This window comes from Schistocerca piceifrons, chromosome 1, assembly GCF_021461385.2.
Source record: "Schistocerca piceifrons isolate TAMUIC-IGC-003096 chromosome 1, iqSchPice1.1, whole genome shotgun sequence".
In the NCBI taxonomy this organism is placed as follows: domain Eukaryota; kingdom Metazoa; phylum Arthropoda; class Insecta; order Orthoptera; family Acrididae; genus Schistocerca; species Schistocerca piceifrons.
The window spans coordinates 1,012,890,632-1,012,910,712 of NC_060138.1; the positions used below are offsets into that span (position 1 = coordinate 1,012,890,632).

General features: G+C 37.0%; 1 protein-coding gene across 4 annotated transcripts in view; it reads left to right on the forward strand.

The window, feature by feature from the left end:
- The window catches only part of LOC124800364 (parathyroid hormone/parathyroid hormone-related peptide receptor-like), a 490,636-nt gene extending 471,043 nt beyond the window's left edge, over positions 1-19,593 (forward strand). For all 4 annotated transcript variants that reach the window (XM_047263018.1, XM_047263001.1, XM_047262994.1 and 1 more), the window contains 2 exons: positions 3,304-3,418; positions 18,893-19,593. In XM_047263018.1, the coding sequence (XP_047118974.1) occupies positions 3,304-3,418; positions 18,893-18,945 (168 nt within the window). In that variant the 3' untranslated portion in view covers positions 18,946-19,593. The remainder of the gene's footprint in view (positions 1-3,303; positions 3,419-18,892) is intronic.
- Positions 19,594-20,081: the final 488 nt, after the last annotated feature.

Below are 20,081 nucleotides of genomic sequence, written 5' to 3' on the forward strand. Positions count from 1 at the left end.
GAACATTAGTGGATATAAGTAAACTTGGAAGAAGATTTCACACAACTCATGACCTCCACCTCAACATTGTGGGAGAGAATTTAATTACCTGCAAGATTTTGTAAATAGTAGGTAAAAAATTAAACCTGGAGCATTATATTTCAGAAGTTGTATCTCTCAAGGACAAAAGTAATGTGTTTTATTCTACAAACAAGAATTGTTGGGTAACAGAAGTGCAAGGAGCCAACTACAACACAAATGAGGCTACGACATGGACTTCCTAGGGGGCACAAAGCACCCAGAGGTCAATGAGACAAAAGAAGACTCCAAGCAAGTACACATATGATTTTTGTGGACAGAATCTCTCCAAACAAAGATGAGATATGTGATGTAATAAAAATGGCCTCAAGAAATTTGGATGTTAATTTAAAATCCAGTAGACAAATAAATTGTAGGGACAAGTCTCTATCTATACACCACCAGAACGTCCAGTCAGTCACAGACAATGTTTAAGATTGAGGTCTTACTAAATATTGAACTTAATTTTGTCAGTGTTCTATGTCTCTCAGATTACTGGTTAAAGGCAGATCTGATTGATTCACTTTCAGTACCATGCTACACACTTGCAAATTACTCCTGTGGAAGAAATCACAAAAATAGTAGTACTACTGTTTTAATTGAAACCTAAATACAGAACTATTGACAGTTTTCAGTGCTTCATTGAAGAAAAGTTTGAAGTAACAGCTGTACAAATCAGTGGTGCAAATACAACTCACTTATTGCTCTGCTAATGGGAATTTTGAGTTATTTTTAAATAAACCTGAAACATTGCTGTTTCTCAACCATATAAATACTTTTGATTTAAACCAAACTAACAATTAGAATAAGAATTACAAAAACTACTGTTACTACTGTGGCCCAGATATTTGCAAACACAATTTATACTGCAAAATGCATAAATATAAATACAAGAGATCATGAAGTGCAAGTGGTAACCCTCTCAGACTATTTACTGCCAAACCAACATGATAAAGGAACCATGACTGTAAGAAATTTCAACACATAGAGTGTAGAAATGTTCAATCACTTATTGTCAAGAGAGAGATGGGAAGATGCATTACACCAACAAAAACTTTGAAAAGTTTCGAACAGTCCTAAGTATGTATTTATGACAAACACTTTCCGTGGTCCTTAACCCAGTGGAGTTTGCAAACATACATCTCACAAATCTCTCTTATAAAAGTAACTTCCTGCACCAAACCTGTCCATGAGTTACTCAGGGCGAGGTAACAGGTAAGTGTCAGCTACTGTATGTGGGTTGACTATAGGCTTGAAGTCAACACAAATGCAAATGCGATCAGAAGGCTTAGGCAGCAAAACAAGAGGACTTGCCCATTCACTAGCTTGAATGGGAGCAATTACACCATTCTCTTGCAGTTCTTTCAATCCCTCATGGTACCATACTATGCCAGCCTTTTCAGCAGCCATATAGAGAAATCATTTCCAGCCAACCAGAATCCCAAACCCTTCACCTCCTTCAAATTCATTGATGACATCTTCGTGATCTAGATCAGGGATTCCTCCAGAACCTCAACACCTTCTCCCCCATTCACTTCACCTGTTTGTCCTGAATCCAAAAAACCACCTTCCTTGATGTTCACCTCCACTTCAAAGATGGCCACATCAGTTCCTCCATCCATATCAAACCTACCAGTCACTAGCATACTTCCACTATGGCAACTACCACCCACTCCATACCGAGAATTCCCTTTCATACAGCATAGTCACTTGCACTCATTGCATCTATAGTGATGTGCAGTCCCTCTCAAAACATACTAAGGGATTCACTGAGGTCTTCACAGACAGTAATTATCATTCCAATCTTGTATAGGAACAATCACCCATGCCGTATTTCTCCAGTCACCCACCAGCTGCCAAAGTTCCACCATATGGCCACACAGGAATACTCCTTTTATGACTCAGTACCACCCAGGACAGGAGCAAATGATTAACATTCTCTGCCAGGGTTTCAACAACCTCTCATCATGCCCTGAAATGAGAAATGTGCTACCCAATACCCTCCTCACCCTTCCCACAGTGGTATCCTGCCACTCTCCAAGTCTACGCAATTTCCTCATTGATTCCTACACAACCCCTGCTCTAAACCCCTTGCCTCTTGGATCATATCCCTATAATAGACCTAGATGCAAGACCTGTCCCATACAGCCTCCCACCACCATGTACTTCAGTCCAGTCACAAGCATCACCTATCCCATCAAAGCCACAGCCACCTGTGAAACAAAATCATGTGATTGACAGGCTAATCTGCAACCAGCGTGCTTCATTCTATGTTGGCATGACAACCAAAAAGCTGTCTGTTTGCATCAGTGGCCACTGACAAACTGTGGGCATGAAAGAACTGGACCACCCATTTGCTGAACATGCTGCCCAACACAACATTCTTCATTTGAATGACAGCCTGTGCTCTCTGGATCCTTCCTATCAACACCAGCTTTTCTGTATAGTGCAGGTGGGAACTTTCCATCCCCCACCTCTACCCTGCTCTCCCTCCTGTTCCCTGCCCCAGCCTCCTCCTTACCCTCACCAACCGGGATGCTTCTCTCATCACACACAGTTGCATGTAGTCTGGCCCCGGCAGCCAGAGGGAGTGGTCATGTGTGTGTGAACTGTGTTTGCATGATGTGTGTGTGTGTGTGTGTGTGTGTGTGTGTGTGTGTGTGTGTGTGTGTGTGTGTGTGTGCATGAGCCTTTCTATGCATGCACGCAAGGGTGTGTGGGTGGCCATTCACATGCATGTGCATTGCTGTGCTTGGTCAGGTGCAAATGACATCCCACAATCTGCAGAGATTTTCTGAACGAATAACAAATTTCAATCCAGTGAGTGGTCTTCTGTAATCCTAACTATTTAAATACATATTATTCAATTTGTTTTCTGTAGGCATTTCATATACTTATATGAACTCTAATAACAGTTTTCAAAAATAAACTTAGATGGCTTGATTTACTTTTCCTTGTCTGATAACATTATTACTGTGATTCTTCAGTTTCTCCCAGCGTATTTGTTGCTCGAACAGTCCACGGGTATACTGCCGGTTCATAGTGCCCAACGGGCCGCCCGCCCTCAGGAGCTCAGTTCATCAGTGTACCTGATGATGGCGACATGTCTGATTGCCGAAATATTGTGCCCGTTGGACACAATGAACCGGCAGTATACCCGTGGACTGTTCGAGCAACATTATTACTAGTCTGTAACTGTGCCAAGAATGTCATTACTGCTTTATTAACTGTATTAATTGTTTACAGGGTTTCCTTGTGGCACTTCTTTATTGTTTCTTGAATTCAGAGGTCAGGACTGAGCTAAATAAGACACCTTTTCAGTGGCCCCAAAGAAGAAGAAGGAACACCGATGCTAGTGATGGTATGATATGTAGAATATATTGTTGTAGCTGCTGATTTTTTTGTGAAGCATTAGAGTCCATCCAGATGGTTGTATGCTGCTTATATTTTATTTCATGAGTATGTCAGTGACAACAGTATAGAAGCTCACTGAAGACAATGAGATTTGCACAGTGTACGTGCCTCAAATGTTGTGCTACTTCATAGCTTTGTACATGGCTTTCTAACAAAAGTTTTAAAATTGCTACATCAATGACGCAATTGACAATAATCCCACTGCATTTTTCTCTGTATTTGTTTTTATCATCTTCAGCACAATTGTTGTTCTATTGGATAGCTTTGCACAAAGTTACAAGTTTTAGAGTATAATTTTTGTCTTCAGGCGATATTAATCATTACAGTACAATAAAATCACAATGAAAGGAAAATTTAATTTAGCACTCTGTAAAATTACAAAGAGATGGAATAATTAGACAGTACTTACCTTTATGAGATGAAATTCCCAGGTAATTGTTGAAATAAATTCTTCAGTGTAAAAGAAACTACACCCATCTTCCAAGCCTTACATGTTCTTTTCTCAGGGAGGAAAGAGGAATAGAGTACATCTCACCTTGCAGTATACGTAACCTTCCAAACTACTCTGTTTCACCTCTCTTATGCTGTTAGACATACAATACACTGAAGCATGAACACGCCGGCTTAATTTGTCTATGCCCTGAGAAAAATTGCTGTGGCACAGTCAAAGCATCAACTGTTTTGGTATTTTAGCATTTTAATTATTTTGTAAGCTGAAACTGAAGTGTATGGAGAAGGATTATAGTGAGATTAATAATGACTGTGGAAACCCATATATTTATAGAAATTAATTTTCAGTTAAAACTTGTACATAAATTCTTTTAATTTTAATATATAAAATACTAGTTTCATTTAAAATTATAAACCACAGTCTTTAAGGTATTAGTAGTGTAGAATAAATAAGTTTAGCTCTAGCCAAATAAAAGGAAGTATTTTTAATTCAATGCAGTGTGTCTGTGATGGAAAGGGTCTTAGGAGAGGAGTGAGTGTGCATTCATTTTGCTTTTGATACTAGTTTTTTTTTCTTTTTATAGCTGAAATTAACAATTTCTACAGCCATTTTGTACTGTCAGTGTACTCCTGGCATCAGTGGTAAAGAGATATGGGAAATGGTAACATCTAATAGAGTGAACCGGTATAGGACATGGAAAAGAGGCTTGACCCGTTGCTTCAGTCAGACATAGATGAGCATCAGGTAATGCAATTGTAGAGAGGTCACAATAAAGTTTCAGCAAGAGAAAGAAAGTTTTGTTGTTAGGCAGTTACGCTAGAGATGTTGATCAACTGTTGGATGATCCTGGAGCTTGAATAACTGCTAATATTAGTTCCTGAGTAAGTGATATTAAAAAGGAAAGGGGGAAGGCAAGTACTGTTATGACTTGTAAAATATCAAAGGTTACCAATGCCACAACAGTGTACTTTTAATTGTATGGAGGGCAGATAGAAACCATCTTCTAAGAGATGTTAAGACTGAGACAAATATTTACTTTGAGATACTAACTGGACACCATAATCCTAGTATACCGTAATCATGCAAACAGCTTATAGTCAAATATTTCCCTCACCTCCAGTTGAAATTGAATAAGTGTAAAATGTGAAAGACCAGCTACTCTAATTACATCATAATATCTAAAAACGGTGACTTAGAATAATGAACTATTTATTTGGATTGATTTGTTAGTGTCATCGTGTGCAGTTGATATAATCTGCTCTCAGAAAATCATGTGACCACTGTTATAGTTTTAACTGGTATTATAGGATTTAGGTAAATTCATATTTTAGCAGTAGAACTGTACTTCTCTACAGTAGGTATGGAGAAAGAAGGAGATGCTTCATTCAGTAAAATATCACACATTTAAGTACAATGGCATTAATAAACTCTGCTCAGACACCATCCAGAGACACATAAAACAAAAGCAGAATCTCATAACAAATCATTTATGCCAGTAACTCCATGCAGAGCAACTGCAGAAAATTTTTGCCTATTCATAACTAACTGCAAGGCTATATATAAGAATGCAAAACAGATAATGGTTGCTGATGATTTAAATATACATTTTCAAAAAGCTCATATACTGGTAGTAAGAATTTATTCCAGTTGCTAACATTAGAATCTGATTTATTTTGCACCATAATCTTTTCAATAAGTTTAGTTAATTGCTGTCAGTGACGTGGCTTGCTTGTATCAGCAATACAGACAGCCATACTGTGTGTGCAACCACAACAAAGAGATATCTGTTGAGAGGCAAGACAACACTTCGTTCTGGAAACAGGCAGTAGCCTTTTCAGTAGTTGAAGGGGCAACAGTCTGTATGTTTGACTGATACACACTGGTATACATTTTCAAAAAGCTCATATACTGGTAGTAAGAATTTATTCCAGTTGCTAACATTAGAATCTGATTTATTTTGCACCATAATCTTTTCAATAGGTTTAGTTAATTGCTGTCAGTGACGTGGCTTGCTTGTATCAGCAATACAGACAGCCATACTGCGTGTGCAACCACAACAAAGAGATATCTGTTGAGAGGCAAGACAAACACTTCGTTCTGGAAACAGGCAGTAGCCTTTTCAGTAGTTGAAGGGGCAACAGTCTGTATGTTTGACTGATACACACTGATATACATTTTCAAAAAGCTCATATACTGGTAGTAAGAATTTATTCCAGTTGCTAACATTAGAATCTGATTTATTTTGCACCATAATCTTTTCAATAGGTTTAGTTAATTGCTGTCAGTGACGTGGCTTGCTTGTATCAGCAATACAGACAGCCATACTGCGTGTGCAACCACAACAAAGAGATATCTGTTGAGAGGCAAGACAAACACTTCGTTCTGGAAACAGGCAGTAGCCTTTTCAGTAGTTGAAGGGGCAACAGTCTGTATGTTTGACTGATCTGGCATTGTAACATCAACCACAATGTCCTTGTTGTGCGGTTAATGCAAATATCTGAAAGCAAGTGGAAACTGCAGCCTTAATGTTTTCCCAGGGCAAGCAGCCTTACTGTATGGTTAAACGATGATGGTGTCCTCTTGGGTAGAATATTCTGGAGATAAAATAGTCTCCCTTTTGGATCTCCAGGTGCGGTTATTCAGGAGAATCTCATCATCAGGATAAACAAAATTTGTGTTATATGGATTGGATGTGGAATGTTACAGCCCTAATTGGACAGCTAGGTTAGAGAATTTTAAAAGGGAAATTGATAGGTTGAAGTTACATATAGTGCAAATTAGTGAAGTTTGGTGGCAAGAAGAACAGGACTTCTGGTCATGTGAATACAGGGTTATAAATAGAAAATCAACTCAGGATAATACAGGAGTGGATTTAATAATGAATAAGAAAATATGAATGAAGGTAAGATAGTATGAACAGGATAGTGAACACATTACCATAGCCAGGATTTACACAACCCACCACAGTAAAACAAGTTTATGCCAACTATCCCTGCAGATTATGGAGAGATTTAAAAAATGTATGACGTGATAAAAGAAATTATTGGAATAGTTAAGGGATACAAAAATTTAATTGTGTTGTGGACTGAAACTTGTTGGTAGGAAAAGTAAAAGGAGGAAAAATAGTATATGAATATGGACTGGGGGAAAGAAATGAAAGAGAAAGCTGCTGTAAAATTTTGTACAGAGTATAATTTAATCATTGTAAATCCTTGGTTTGAGAATCGTGAAAGATGACTGTATATGTGGAAGAGAGCTGGAAAGTTTCATATTGACTTTATACTATTGTAAGTCACAGATTTTGGAACCAGATTTTAAACTCTAAGGCACTTCTAGGGGCAAATGTGGACTCTGACCACAATGTATTGCTTATCAACTGTAGATTAAAGCTTAAGAAGGAGATGGGACTTAGACAAGTTGAAAGAACCAGACGTTTCAGAGTCTGAATTGGGAAAAGGAATACAGTAGAACTCGAATGAAGCAGGTGAAAGGGAATAAAAAGTCTTGAAAAATGAGACTGACAGGAAGTGCAAAATGGCTCATCAGGAATATCTGGAGGACAAACATAAGTATTGAGGAGCATATTTCACTGGAAGGAAGACAGATACTGCCTGCAGGAAAATTGAAGAGGATTTTTGAGAAAATAAAAGCAGCAGTATGAATATCCAGATCTCAGATGGAAAACTAGTCCTAAGCAAAGAAGGAAAGCTGAAAGGTGGAAGCAGTATATAGAGGGCCTATACAAGGGAGATGAAATTGAAGGCAATCAAATTAACTGATGACAGCCAAAGTAGAGAGGATATAAATAGTAGACTGACAAAGGTAAGAAATGTGTTTCTGAAGAAGAGAAATTTGTTAAAATCAAGTATAGATTTAATTGTTAGGAAGTCTTTTCTGAAGGTATTTGTCTGGAATGTAGTCTTGTATGGAAGTGAAACAGGGACAGAAGCACAGTTCAGATACGAACAGAATAGATGCTTTTGAAATGTGGTGCTACAGAAGAATACTGAAGATTAGATGGGTAAGTTACATAGCTGATGAGGAGGTCCTGAATAGAATTGGGGAGACAAGGAATTTGTGGCACAACTTGAGTAAAAACAGGGATTGATTGATAGGACACAACCTGAGACATCAAGAGATCTCCATTTTAGTATTGGAGGGAAATATTGGGGTAAAAATCATAGAGGGGAGCAAGAGATGGATCAAAAAGCAGATGCAGAAGGATATAGGTTGCAGTAATTATTTGGATGTGAAGAGGTTTTCACAGATAAAGTAGCAGACCAGTCTTTGGACTGAAGAGAACAATAACAACAGCAGCAGCAGCTAATTGCTGATTAATTGACAGGTATAATTAACATTCACATTACAAAATCAATAGTCAAGTCTCAGATTGTGTCATGCAGTTCCTCATGTTAAGTATTAATACTGATTAAGATGCAACATCTACTAAATCTGACATCAAGAAATCTATGAATTAACCAGTAGTTGAGTATCTTAGGAAACTGCTCAAGGTCATAAGCTCAGAAGTTATATACTTTAATTAAAAATATAATGCACTTATTAATGAAGTCTTCATCTTATGCAATATTTATGTTCCCCAAAATAAAATAAGTTCTAACCAACACTTACATGAAAACCTCTAAGGATAAAGGTATCTTGTAAATCAAAAGGATAAATAATTCATCAAAGGTCTGGAGCACTCTTAAAGTGGTGTGATGTTTGCTGATAGTATTATTACACTGATAAAGCAGCTAGACACATCTACAGCAGACACAGCTAGGAGAATAGTAGAATAGGCTTGTAACTGGTTCACAACATACAGTGTAACTCTTAATCTTACAAAAACTCATATAATTCAATTCCCAAGATATGAAAATGACCTGCATTTACTAACAATAGAGACCAGTTGTCCCATACTAACTGAAATCAGACTAACTGCCTGAAATCATAGACTTCCATGTGTGTAAAAAAGTAAAAGTGGCTCCATCATGTGAATAAGTTAACTAAAACACTCAGTTCTGCAAACTTTTTACTTGGGAGATTCTCTCACTGTGTCAACTGGTTGACAGGATTGTTAGTATACTTTTCATATTTTCACTTAGTACTATATGATTGCTTGCAGTAACAGTATTATATAAAGTTAATAACTGAACAAACTGCAGAACCATCTTCTAACATCATGGCAATCTTATTCTCACTTGCCAACACATTACTCCCTGATGATACTTGTATAAGGTGGCTCTAGTGTCAGCTGTGAACTACTCATACTAGTTGTCAGGATATGTAGGTACTGGGTCCATGAAGAGCAGAAATACACAAACACTGTGTAAATAACTTCCACGTGATTATTCACAAAAAAGCAGTTTATAGTAACATGCACACCTACTCTAACTCATCATGACTTGGTCTGTCACCTTAGCACCAGATGATTATAGACTTATCGAGGTTCCACTTTGTAGTGAGAAACTAGTTATTCCACATTTAAGCTGTGCTAGATAAAACAGCTATACTGTGTGCAGGTGGCCAGTGACTCACGCCGTGTAGGTGCTCTGCGGTAGGCATCACATGTACTGACGAAAGTAGTTCATCAACATTCCAAAATAAGTGACAGCTTGTACACATGTACACAGGTGTCCACTTTTGTGCAAGCTTCTACCCTTTACACTTCACAATAAGAGTGACTTGAGGATGAGCTGTGACAGTCACAACCACTGTACTTGTACGAGAGGCAAAATTAATTTCCACAATAATATGAATGAGTGCAGAAAGCAAAATTCTTAAATACACATGATTTCTGCAATTATAGAAATATTTTTGCAGTTTATATCAAAATTTTGTACATTTTTAGCTACTCTGAGTCTGATGCAGTACATTTAGAAAAATTGGAAAGTAAGCTCATTCAACTCATAGAATCGGGTGTGCTGCTGGTGGTCTGCGTCTTCCCAATACAATATTTAGACATCATAACTCAGCGTTTTCATCAGGTGTTCCCTGAGGTGTTCAGTCTCAGGGAACACCTGATGAAGACGCCGAGTTATGACATTGAAATATCATGTTGGGAAGACGCGGACCACCGGCAGCACACCCGATTCTACGAGATGACAACAAATCACCCGGAAAGTCTTAGAAATTATTAGCTCATTCAACATTAAATTTGATTTCTTGGTTAAAAATGCAGCGCTCATCAGTTTGCTGGGAGATGAAATGGTCCAAACATATGGCTTCTCCAGTGAAAGCATCACTTCATACAAGTCCCTCTCTTTCATTTCACATTTTGTTTGGTCATTAAAATTAAAGTACACCATAATGTTTTTACACACAAGTACCTTTTTACACAACACTTTTATGACAGAAGACATACTAAGTGTGCAATACAAGGCCTTACAGAGACAATTCTGAACTACAGACTTCCTAAGACCAGACTGACTGATTTGGTGAACATTCAGTTGTATATAACAGATAATGATTTTCCAGAATGTTCTAGGAGCTGTTTGTTCAAATTGAAGGTAACAATGGCATCTGTTTTTCAAAAACAATGGGAACCTAAGAATTTTTTTTATCTTCTTGTGTGTATACAAAAATCTGAGATCAAAAATAACAAAAAATAATTTTATGGACTAGCAATATAAAAATTAGAAATTTCATAATACACCACTTGTAAAGGTATGTATATTCTTTGTTTTCACATCAGTAAAAATTGTTTTCAAAGAAATTAAGTGTGTCTCTGAAAAATAATGATGTTCTTCATTTAGCAGTAATAAATTTCTGTTTAATATTATGTAAATTAAATGTGGAAAAATTATCAAGTCTACATGACATTTGTTATAAATGTATGGAAAAAGTAAAACCAACTTATATTTCTGTTTGATAGGCTTGTCCAAAATGAGATCTACAAGATTAATCTTTGCAGTACAATACTTTCACATAGTATGATACACATAATACTTTAATAACTTACCAGAAAAATTTTGGAAGGTAAAATATTTTGTAAATACTGCAATGTAAAATTTGCTTAGGTAAATATCATGAATCCTTTACTCTACAAACAAAAACAGATCATACATTAACAAAAAGGGGGTGGATTCACTATTTCAGTAAAATCAGGGTGGTATCAGAAATTTTGGTTGATTTAGAAACCACATTATCTTTGTTTGCTATACAGGATGATTCACAATGATATGCAAATATTTTAATAACTAAAACTAAAGAAAAAAGTTCATATAAACATTAGTATGCAAATGTTTAGTTATGTAGTTACAGATAATAAAAGGTTTTGCCTCAAATTTAGCAACTTCGCTAATATGAAGCCATCGCAAAACTGTACGAGATTAAAGTAAAGCATGATTTCCATTTATATTGTTGTTATTGGCCTGGCTAATCTAATAAAACATGTTCCAGATGTGCATCTGCATTACTTGGTTGCATTATGAATGCAGTAGACGAAATTAGGAACAACTGTGTCAAACTGAAACGAGCAACAAAATCTGTTCATACACGTGCAGCTAAATGCATTGAACTCAGTGGAGACATTTTTGAACATTTATTGTGAATATATTGTGAAATTGTATATACACTGTACAGCTTCCTCAACACTGAACTTTGTTTTTTGCCAGTTGAACATGAGTTCACGTGCGCTATGGTATTGATAAAAGCAGATTATCTGACATATTCATACAGTTTCCATAAACGTTATTACCATCATTTTTCCAAAATTAAATTCTCTGCAATTTCTGTTAAAAACTTTGTGCAATTTCCTGGAATTTAAAAAACAAATTCAGCCACGTAGTTAAGAAATTAAAAATTTTACGAAATTATGCCCTTGCTTCTCTGGATGTTCTGCAAAACTACGGCAGATACACACTTGGGACATGTTTTATTGGATTCACCAGATCAACAATAACATAATAAATTGAAATTGTGCTTTACTTTAACCCCATACAGTTTTGTGATGGCTTCATATTAGCGAAGTTGCTAAATTTCAGGCAAAATCTTTTATTACCTGTACCTCCTTACCTAAACATTTGTGGACCTATGATTATATGAACTTTTTTCTTTAGTTTTACTTGTAGAATAACATATTAAACTATTTGCATATCTTCATGAATCACCCTGTATATGATAAACGTGAAGGTGTGTTTTATTTTAGTTGTAAAACAAACTCTTGCATTAATCATTTTTACGAATTCTTCTCTTGAATTAAATTTATTATGTTTAAGCCAAGTTTCTAATTCTTGCAGCAGCAAGAAAGATTGCAACAGGACATGTTTTCATGGTTAGTTGTTGTCCATTTATGATTCTACCGTTAATGTATTAAATTTCTGTACACTATAATGAGGTTACATGAGGTAACTTTCAGTATGCAATACCTAATTAGAGTTACTGTTGTCTCAGACAGTGGAAAAAGATGGTAAAACAGCTAGTTATAACTTTTTTCCTGTCAACTTTGCTTCTACAGTTTTATAAGATGTACATGAATAACTTGCAGCACAGAAATCACTCGAAATATTTTTTGTACATCTATCTATTTTGTTGTTGTTGTTGTTGTGGTCTTCAGTCCTGAGACTGGTTTGATGCAGCTCTGCATGCTACTCTATCCTGCACAAGCTTCTTCATCTCCCAGTACCTACTGCAACCTACATCCTTCTGAATCTGCTTGGTGTATTCATCTCTTGGCCTCCCTCCACGATTTTTACCCTCCACGCTGCCCTCCAATACTAAATTGGTGATCCCTTGATGCCTCAAAACATGTCCTACCAACCGATCCCTTCTTCTAGTCAAGTTGTGCACAAACTTCTCTTCTCCTCAATCCTATTCAACACCTCCTCATTAGTTATGTGATCTACCCATCTAATCTTCAGCATTCTTCAGTAGCACCACATTTCAAAAGCTTCTATTCTCTTCTTGTGCAAACAATTCTTCATCCATGTTTCACTTCCATACATGCCTACACTCCATACAAATACTTTCAGAAACGACTTCCTGACACTTAAATCTATACTCAATGTTAACAAATTTCTCTTCTTCAGAAACTCTTTCCTTGCCATTGCCAGTTTACATTTTATATTCTCTCTACTTCGACCATCATCAGTTATTTTGCTCCCCAAATACCAAAACTCCTTTACTACTTTAAGTGTCTCATTTCCTAATCTAACACCCTCAACATCACCCTACTTAATTCGACTACATCCCATTATCCTCGTTTTGCTTTTGTTGCTGTTCATTTTATATCCTCCCTTCAAGACACTATCCATTCCGTTCAACTGCTCTTCCAAGTCCTTTGCTGTCTCTGACAGAATTACAATGTCATCGGCGAACCTCAAAGTTTTTATTTCTTTTCCATGGATTTTAATACCTACTCTGAATTTTTCTTTTGTTTCCTTAACTGCTTGCTCAATATACAGATTGAATAACATCGGGGAGAGGCTACAACCTTGTCTCACTCCCTTCCTAACCACTGTGTCCCTTTCATGCCCCTCATAACTGCCATTTGGTTTCTATACAAATTGTATATAGCCTTTCGCTCCCTGTATTTTACCCCTGCCACCTTCAGAATTTGAAAGAGAGTATTCCAGTCAACATTTTCAAACTTTCTCTAAGTCTACAAATGCTAGAAACATAGGTTTGCTTTTCCTTAGTCTAGCTTCTAAGATAAGCCGTAGGTCAGTATTGCTTCACATGTTCCAATATTTCTACGGAATCCAAACTGATCTTCCCCCAAGGTCGGCTTCTACTAGTTTTTCCACTCGTCTGTAAAGAATTCGCATTAGTATTTTGCAGCTGTGACTTCTTAAACTGATAGTTCGGTAATTTTCACATCTGTCAACACCTGCTTTCTTTGGGATTGGAATCATTATATTCTTCTTGAAGAATGAGGGTATTTGGCCTGTCTCATACATCTTGCTCACCAGATTGTACAGTTTTGTCAGGACTGGCTCTCTCAAGACTGTCAGTAGTTCTAATGGAATATTGTCTACTCCCGGGGCCTTATTTCGACTCAGCTCTTTCAGTGCTCTGTCAAACTCTTCATGCAGTATCGTATCTCCCATTTCATCGTCATCTACATCCTCTTCCATTTCCATAATATTGTCCTCAAGTACACCACCCTTGTATAGACCCTCTATATACTGCTTCCACCTTTTTGCTTTCCCTTCTTTGCTTAGAACTGGGTTTCCATCTGAGCTCTTGATGTTCATACAAGTGGTTCTCTTTCCTCCAAAGGTCTCTTTAATTTTCCTGTAGGTTGTATGTATCTTACCCCTAGTGAGATAAGCCTCTACATCCTTACATTTGTCCTCTAGCCATGCCTGCTTAGCCATTTTGCACTTCCTGTCGATCTCATTTTTGAGACGTTTGTATTCCTTTTTGCCTGCTTCATTTACTGCATTTTTTCTATTTTCTCGTTTCATCAATTAAATTCAATATTTTTTCTGTTACCCAAGTATTTCTGCTAGCCCTCATCTTTTTACCTATTTGATCCTCTGCTGCCTTCACTATTGCTTCCCTCAAAGCTGCCCATTCTTCTTCTACTGTATTTCTTTCCCCCATTCCTGTCAATTGTTCCCTTATGCTCTCCCTGAAACTCTGTACAACCTCTGGTTCTTTCAGTTTATCCAGGTCCCATCTCCTTAAATTCCCTCCTTTTTGCAGTTTCTTCAGTTTTAATTTACAGTTCATAACCAATAGATTGTGATTAGAGTCCACATCTGCCCCTGGAAATGTCTTACAATTTAAAACCTGGTTCCTAAATCTCTGTCTTTGTTGTTGTTGTTGTTGTTGTGGTCTTCAGTCCTGAAACTGGTTTGATGCAGCTCTCCATGCTACTCTATCCTGTGCAAGCTTTTTCATCTCCCAGTACCTACTGCAACCTACATCCTTCTGAATCTGCTTAGTGTATTCATCTCTTGGTCTCCCTCTACGATTTTTACCCTCCACGCTGCCCTCCAATACTAAATTGGTGATCCCTTGATGCCTCAGAACATGTCCTACCAACTGATCCCTTCTTCTGGTCAAGTTGTGCCACGAACTTCTGTTCTCCCCAATCCTATTCAATACTTCCTCATTAGTTATGTGATCTACCCATCTAATCTTCAGCATTCTTCTGTAGCACCACATTTCGAAAGCTTCTATTCTCTTCTTGTCTAAACTATTTATCATCCATGTTTCACTTCCATACATGGCTACACTCCATACGAATACTTTCAGAAATGACTTCCTGACACTTAAATCAATACTGGATGTTAACAAATTTCTCTTCTTCAGAAACACTTTCCTTGCCATTGCCAGCCTACATTTTATATCCTCTCTACTTCGACCATCATCAGTTATTTTGCTCCCCAAATAGCAAAACTCCTTTACTACTTTAAGTGCCTCATTTCCTAATCTAATTCCCTCAGCATCAGCTGACTTAATTAGACTACATTCCATTATCCTTGTTTTGCTTTTGTTGATGTTCATCTTATATCCTCCTTTCAAGACACTGTCCATTCCATTCAACTGCTCTTTCAAGCCCTTTGCTGTCTCTGACAGAATTACAATGTCATCGGCGAACCTCAAAGTTTTTATTTCTTCTCCATGAATTTTAATACCTACTCCGAATTTTTCTTTTGTTTCCTTTACTGCTTGCTCAATATACAGATTGAACAACATCGGGGAGAGGCTACAACCCTGTCTTACTCCCTTCCCAAACACTGCTTCCCTTTCATGTCCCTCGACTCTTATAACTGCCATCTGGTTTATGTACAAATTGTAAATAGCCTTCCACTCCCTGTATTTTACCCCTGCCACCTTTAGAATTTGAAAGAGAGTATTCCAGTCAACATTGTCAAAAGCTTTCTCTAAGTCTACAAATGCTAGAAACGTAGGTTTGCCTTTCCTTAATCTTTCTTCTAAGATAAGTCTTAAGGTCAGTATTGCCTCACGTGTTCCAGTGTTTCTACGGAATCCAAACTGATCTTCTCCGAGGTTGGCTTCTACTAGTTTTTCCATTCGTCTGTAAAGAATTCGTGTTAGTATTTTGCAGCCGTGACTTATTAAGCTGATAGTTCGGTAATTTTCACATCTGTCAACACCTGCTTTCTTTGGGATTGGAATTATTATATTCTTCTTGAAGTCTGAATATAATCTCTGTCTTACCATTATATAATCTATCTGCTATCTTTTAATATCTCCAGGGTTCCTCCATGTATACAACCTTCTTTTATGATTCTTGAACCAAGTGTTATCTATGATTAAGTTGTGCTCTGCACAAAATTGTACCAGGCGGCTTCCTCTTTCATTTCTTAGCCCCAATCCATATTCACCTACTACATTTATTTCTCTCCCTTTTCCCACTACCAAATTCCAGTCACCCGTGACTATTAAATTTTCGCCTCCCTTCACTATCTGAATAATTTCTTTTATTTCATCATACATTTCTTCAATTTCTTCATCATCAGCAGATCTAGTTGGCATATAAACTTGTACTACTGTAGTAGGTGTGGGCTTCATGTCTGTCTTGGCCACAATAATGCGTTCACTATGCTGTTTGTAGTAGCTTGCCCGCATTCCTTTTTTTTTTATTCATTATTGAACCTACTCCTGCATTACCCCTATTTGACTTTGTATTTATAACCCTGTATTCGCCTGACCAAAAGTCTTGTTCCTCCTGCCCACTGAACTTCACTAATTCCCACTATATCTTATTTCAACCTATCCATTTCTCTTTTTAGATTTTCTAACCTACCTGCGCGATTAAGGGATCTGATATTCCACGCTCCGATCTGTAGAACGCCAGTTTTCTTTCTCCTGATAACGATGTCCTCTTGAGTAGTCCCTGCCCGGAGATCCAAATCGGGGACTATTTTACCTCCGGAATATTTTACCCAAGAGGACGCCATCATCATTAACCATACAGTAAAACTGCATGCCCTCAGAAAAAATTACGGCTGTAGTTTCCCCTTGCTTTCAGCCATTTGCAGTACCAGCACAGCAAGGCCGTTTTGGTTAGTGTTACAGGGCCAGATCAGTCAATCATCCAAACTGTTGCCCCTGCAACTACTGAAAAGGCTGCTGCCCCTCTTCAGGAACCACACGTTTGTCTGGCCTCTCAACAGATACCCTTCTGTTGTGGTTGCACCTACGGTACGGCTATCTGTATCGCTGAGGCACGCAAGCCTCCCCACCAACGGCAAGGTCCATGGTTCATGGTCCATGGTTTATTGAAATACAAAAATACCTTGATATTGTTTTGTTTTTGTTCAAAATTTGACATGAATTCTCACCACTGTTCATCTATCACTGTAGCACTTCTATTAACCACAATAATGTTTCCAATTACTGTGGCTTCCTTGAAAATGATACGACCCCATCAGTCCCAAAAAGTTTCAAGACTGTATTAATACAAAATAGAGAAACTTTTGGTTTTAACAGTTCAGCTGTTCTACTTGTGCACAATGCACAGCATGTTCATGCAACAATGTGAAACTGTCAGAAAAATCCCATTTTTAAGATGTTGTTCTACTCACACATCACATTGGCTTGAATGCTGGTTATGTCATCAAAGTTCTGGCCCCTCATGTGAATTATTATATTTGGGAATAATAAGAAGCCATTACCCACCAAATCAGGTGAATATGAAGGGCAGTTGAGAGCTGTCACTCATTATTTGCCAGAATCTGCACTACATTTGCAGCCAGCTGAATGGGAGCAATTCCATGCAGCAAGAAGAAATCCCTTCCCTTTCATTGTTGCAGACAAACCATCTGAATCATCTTCTGCAACCAATCTGTGGCACCCAAGTTATAGTGCAATTTTACAGAGGTGCCGGTAGGAAAAAATTCCCTTTGGATAATGCTATAACATCAACAAGGTGACAAACTATGTCTTCACTCTTGATTTTGTCATTTGCACCTTCTTTGGCCTTGACAAATCATCAAAGAGCCATTCTGCCATTTGTCTTTTTGTGGTAGGTTTGTTTTGATAACAACAAGTCTCGTCATCTATGACAATTTTTTCCAGAAAAGAAATGTGTGCATTTTTTATTCCAGTCACATCACAGCAGGTGTACATGCATCACTGTTTTTGTTTGCAAGTTAAAGTGTGTTGGACGAACTTCGAACACACTTTTCTCTTCTTCAAAACATTATGGAAAATGTCTTAAACACTTGTTTTACAGATGTTCAGTTCTTCAACAACAGTTCAGCATGAGACATGGTGATCATTTTTTAAAAGAGCGAGGATTTTCTCAACATTTTTGTTGTTCAAACTTCAGGGTGTATTGCCTGACCTCTCATTGTCCTTGAGCAACACCTGTCCTTTAAGATGTTTAAACAGCTCAAACACTCAACCATAAATTGAATACTTTAAATAATTAGTACAATAAGCCTTTTCCATGGACTCAAATAGCAGCTTAGCCACTTTGCTGAGTGAAATTGAATGACTGCTAGTTGCTCCACAGCAATTTATGACACAACAATGTTGACAAACTGTGTACCATTTCTTCTGTTCATGCTTATATGCTTGGATTGTTTAAAGCACTGGTGTCATCTGCAAAAGAAACTAATTCTATTTGTTGCATACTAGACGGAATATCATTTATGTATATGAGGAGCAATGTCAGGGGTAAGACTGAGCTTTGGGGAAGCCGTATATGATTTTTCCCCAATCAGAATTACGTCCACGGACTATATTGATTGAATTACTAAGACAATTTTCTGCATTCTTTTGGTTAGTTACTCTTACTTTATTATTTTTATCATTACAGATCATAACACAGTACAATATATTATTTTTGTATGCTACTGCCATCCAAAATATCCACAGTAAAAGAGGAACTATTAAAAGCATAAAATTATAAATCTTATTATTATCACTTATTGTCTAGGAGTGTTATGAAGTTATTTAAATCTCTCTTTTCTCAAAGAGATGAACAAAATAGATAAATTTTCAAACAAACTATATGAAATTCTAATATTATTTTACATGTTTTTGCAGGAAAAGCATTCCTATCAGTCTCAGCTGCAGGCACTGCAGACAAGAAAAAATAATTTTAAAGCTACCAAATCATAAATGTGAAAAGTTACTGTAACAATGACTTCCTGACTGAATTAGAAATTTGTTGCCCCTTAATTTATTCAATTTAATCTAGAATTTTGCAATAATAAAAGCATGTGAATGTCTGTACTCATAATGAAAGGTGATATATGTACTGAAAGAGGTGTTTAACTTGTGAAAAATTGTGTACATGAAACTTCCTGATAGATTGAAACTGTGTGCTGGATCAAGACCGGGAACTTGGGGACTTTGCCTTTCATGGGAAGTACTCTACCAGGAGAGCTTCTGTGAAGTTTGGAAGGTAGGAGACGAGTTACTGGCAGACATAAAACTGTGATGACAGGTAATGAGTTGTGCTTGGGTAGCTTAGTTGGTAGAGCACTTGCCTGTGAAAGGCAAATGTCCTGAGTTCAAGTCTTGGTCCAGCTCACAGTTTTAATCTGCCAGGAAGTTTCATATCAGCTCACACTCTGGTGCAGAGTGAAAATTTCTTTCTGGAATTGTGTACTTGCTCAACTGAATGCTTAAAGTTGCATAATCTAAAATAGATCTCTTACGGTAATACTCCATTAGAATTTATCTCCATCTACATAAACAATGTATCATCATCATCTCTCTTAAATCATGTAATATATTAAAATTAATGACAAAGATGTTGTTATTTTCTATTTGACACTGACACAAAAAAATTCCTTATTAGAAAACATTTTTCCAGTATCAAAATTCATTAGTAACATGCAGTGACACATCCCTCAAACAAAATAAATACAATTATTTTTCCATCATTTAAATGAAGAAGAAACAATTTCATTTACAGCAGTTAAAGTTTAGTTCAGAGACAAAAATGTTTTTGTCAAAATTAGAGATATACTGAGTGGTTTTCCATAGCAAGCTCAAGTTATTAGACATAAACATTACAGTTCAGTGTTTTACTGTTATCTAAGAGTTATCAGTGGATTCAGCTAACGTCACACCAGTGAAGAATGCATTAAGAAAAATTTTCTCTACTGATAGTGTTCTTTGCAGTTTCAGCAATTACCATAAATTTGATACCTGTAGTGCCAGGTACCCAATCAAAATGTGCAATGACGTTATTTAAGATATAAACTTTTGTGCACATTTTGTTTCT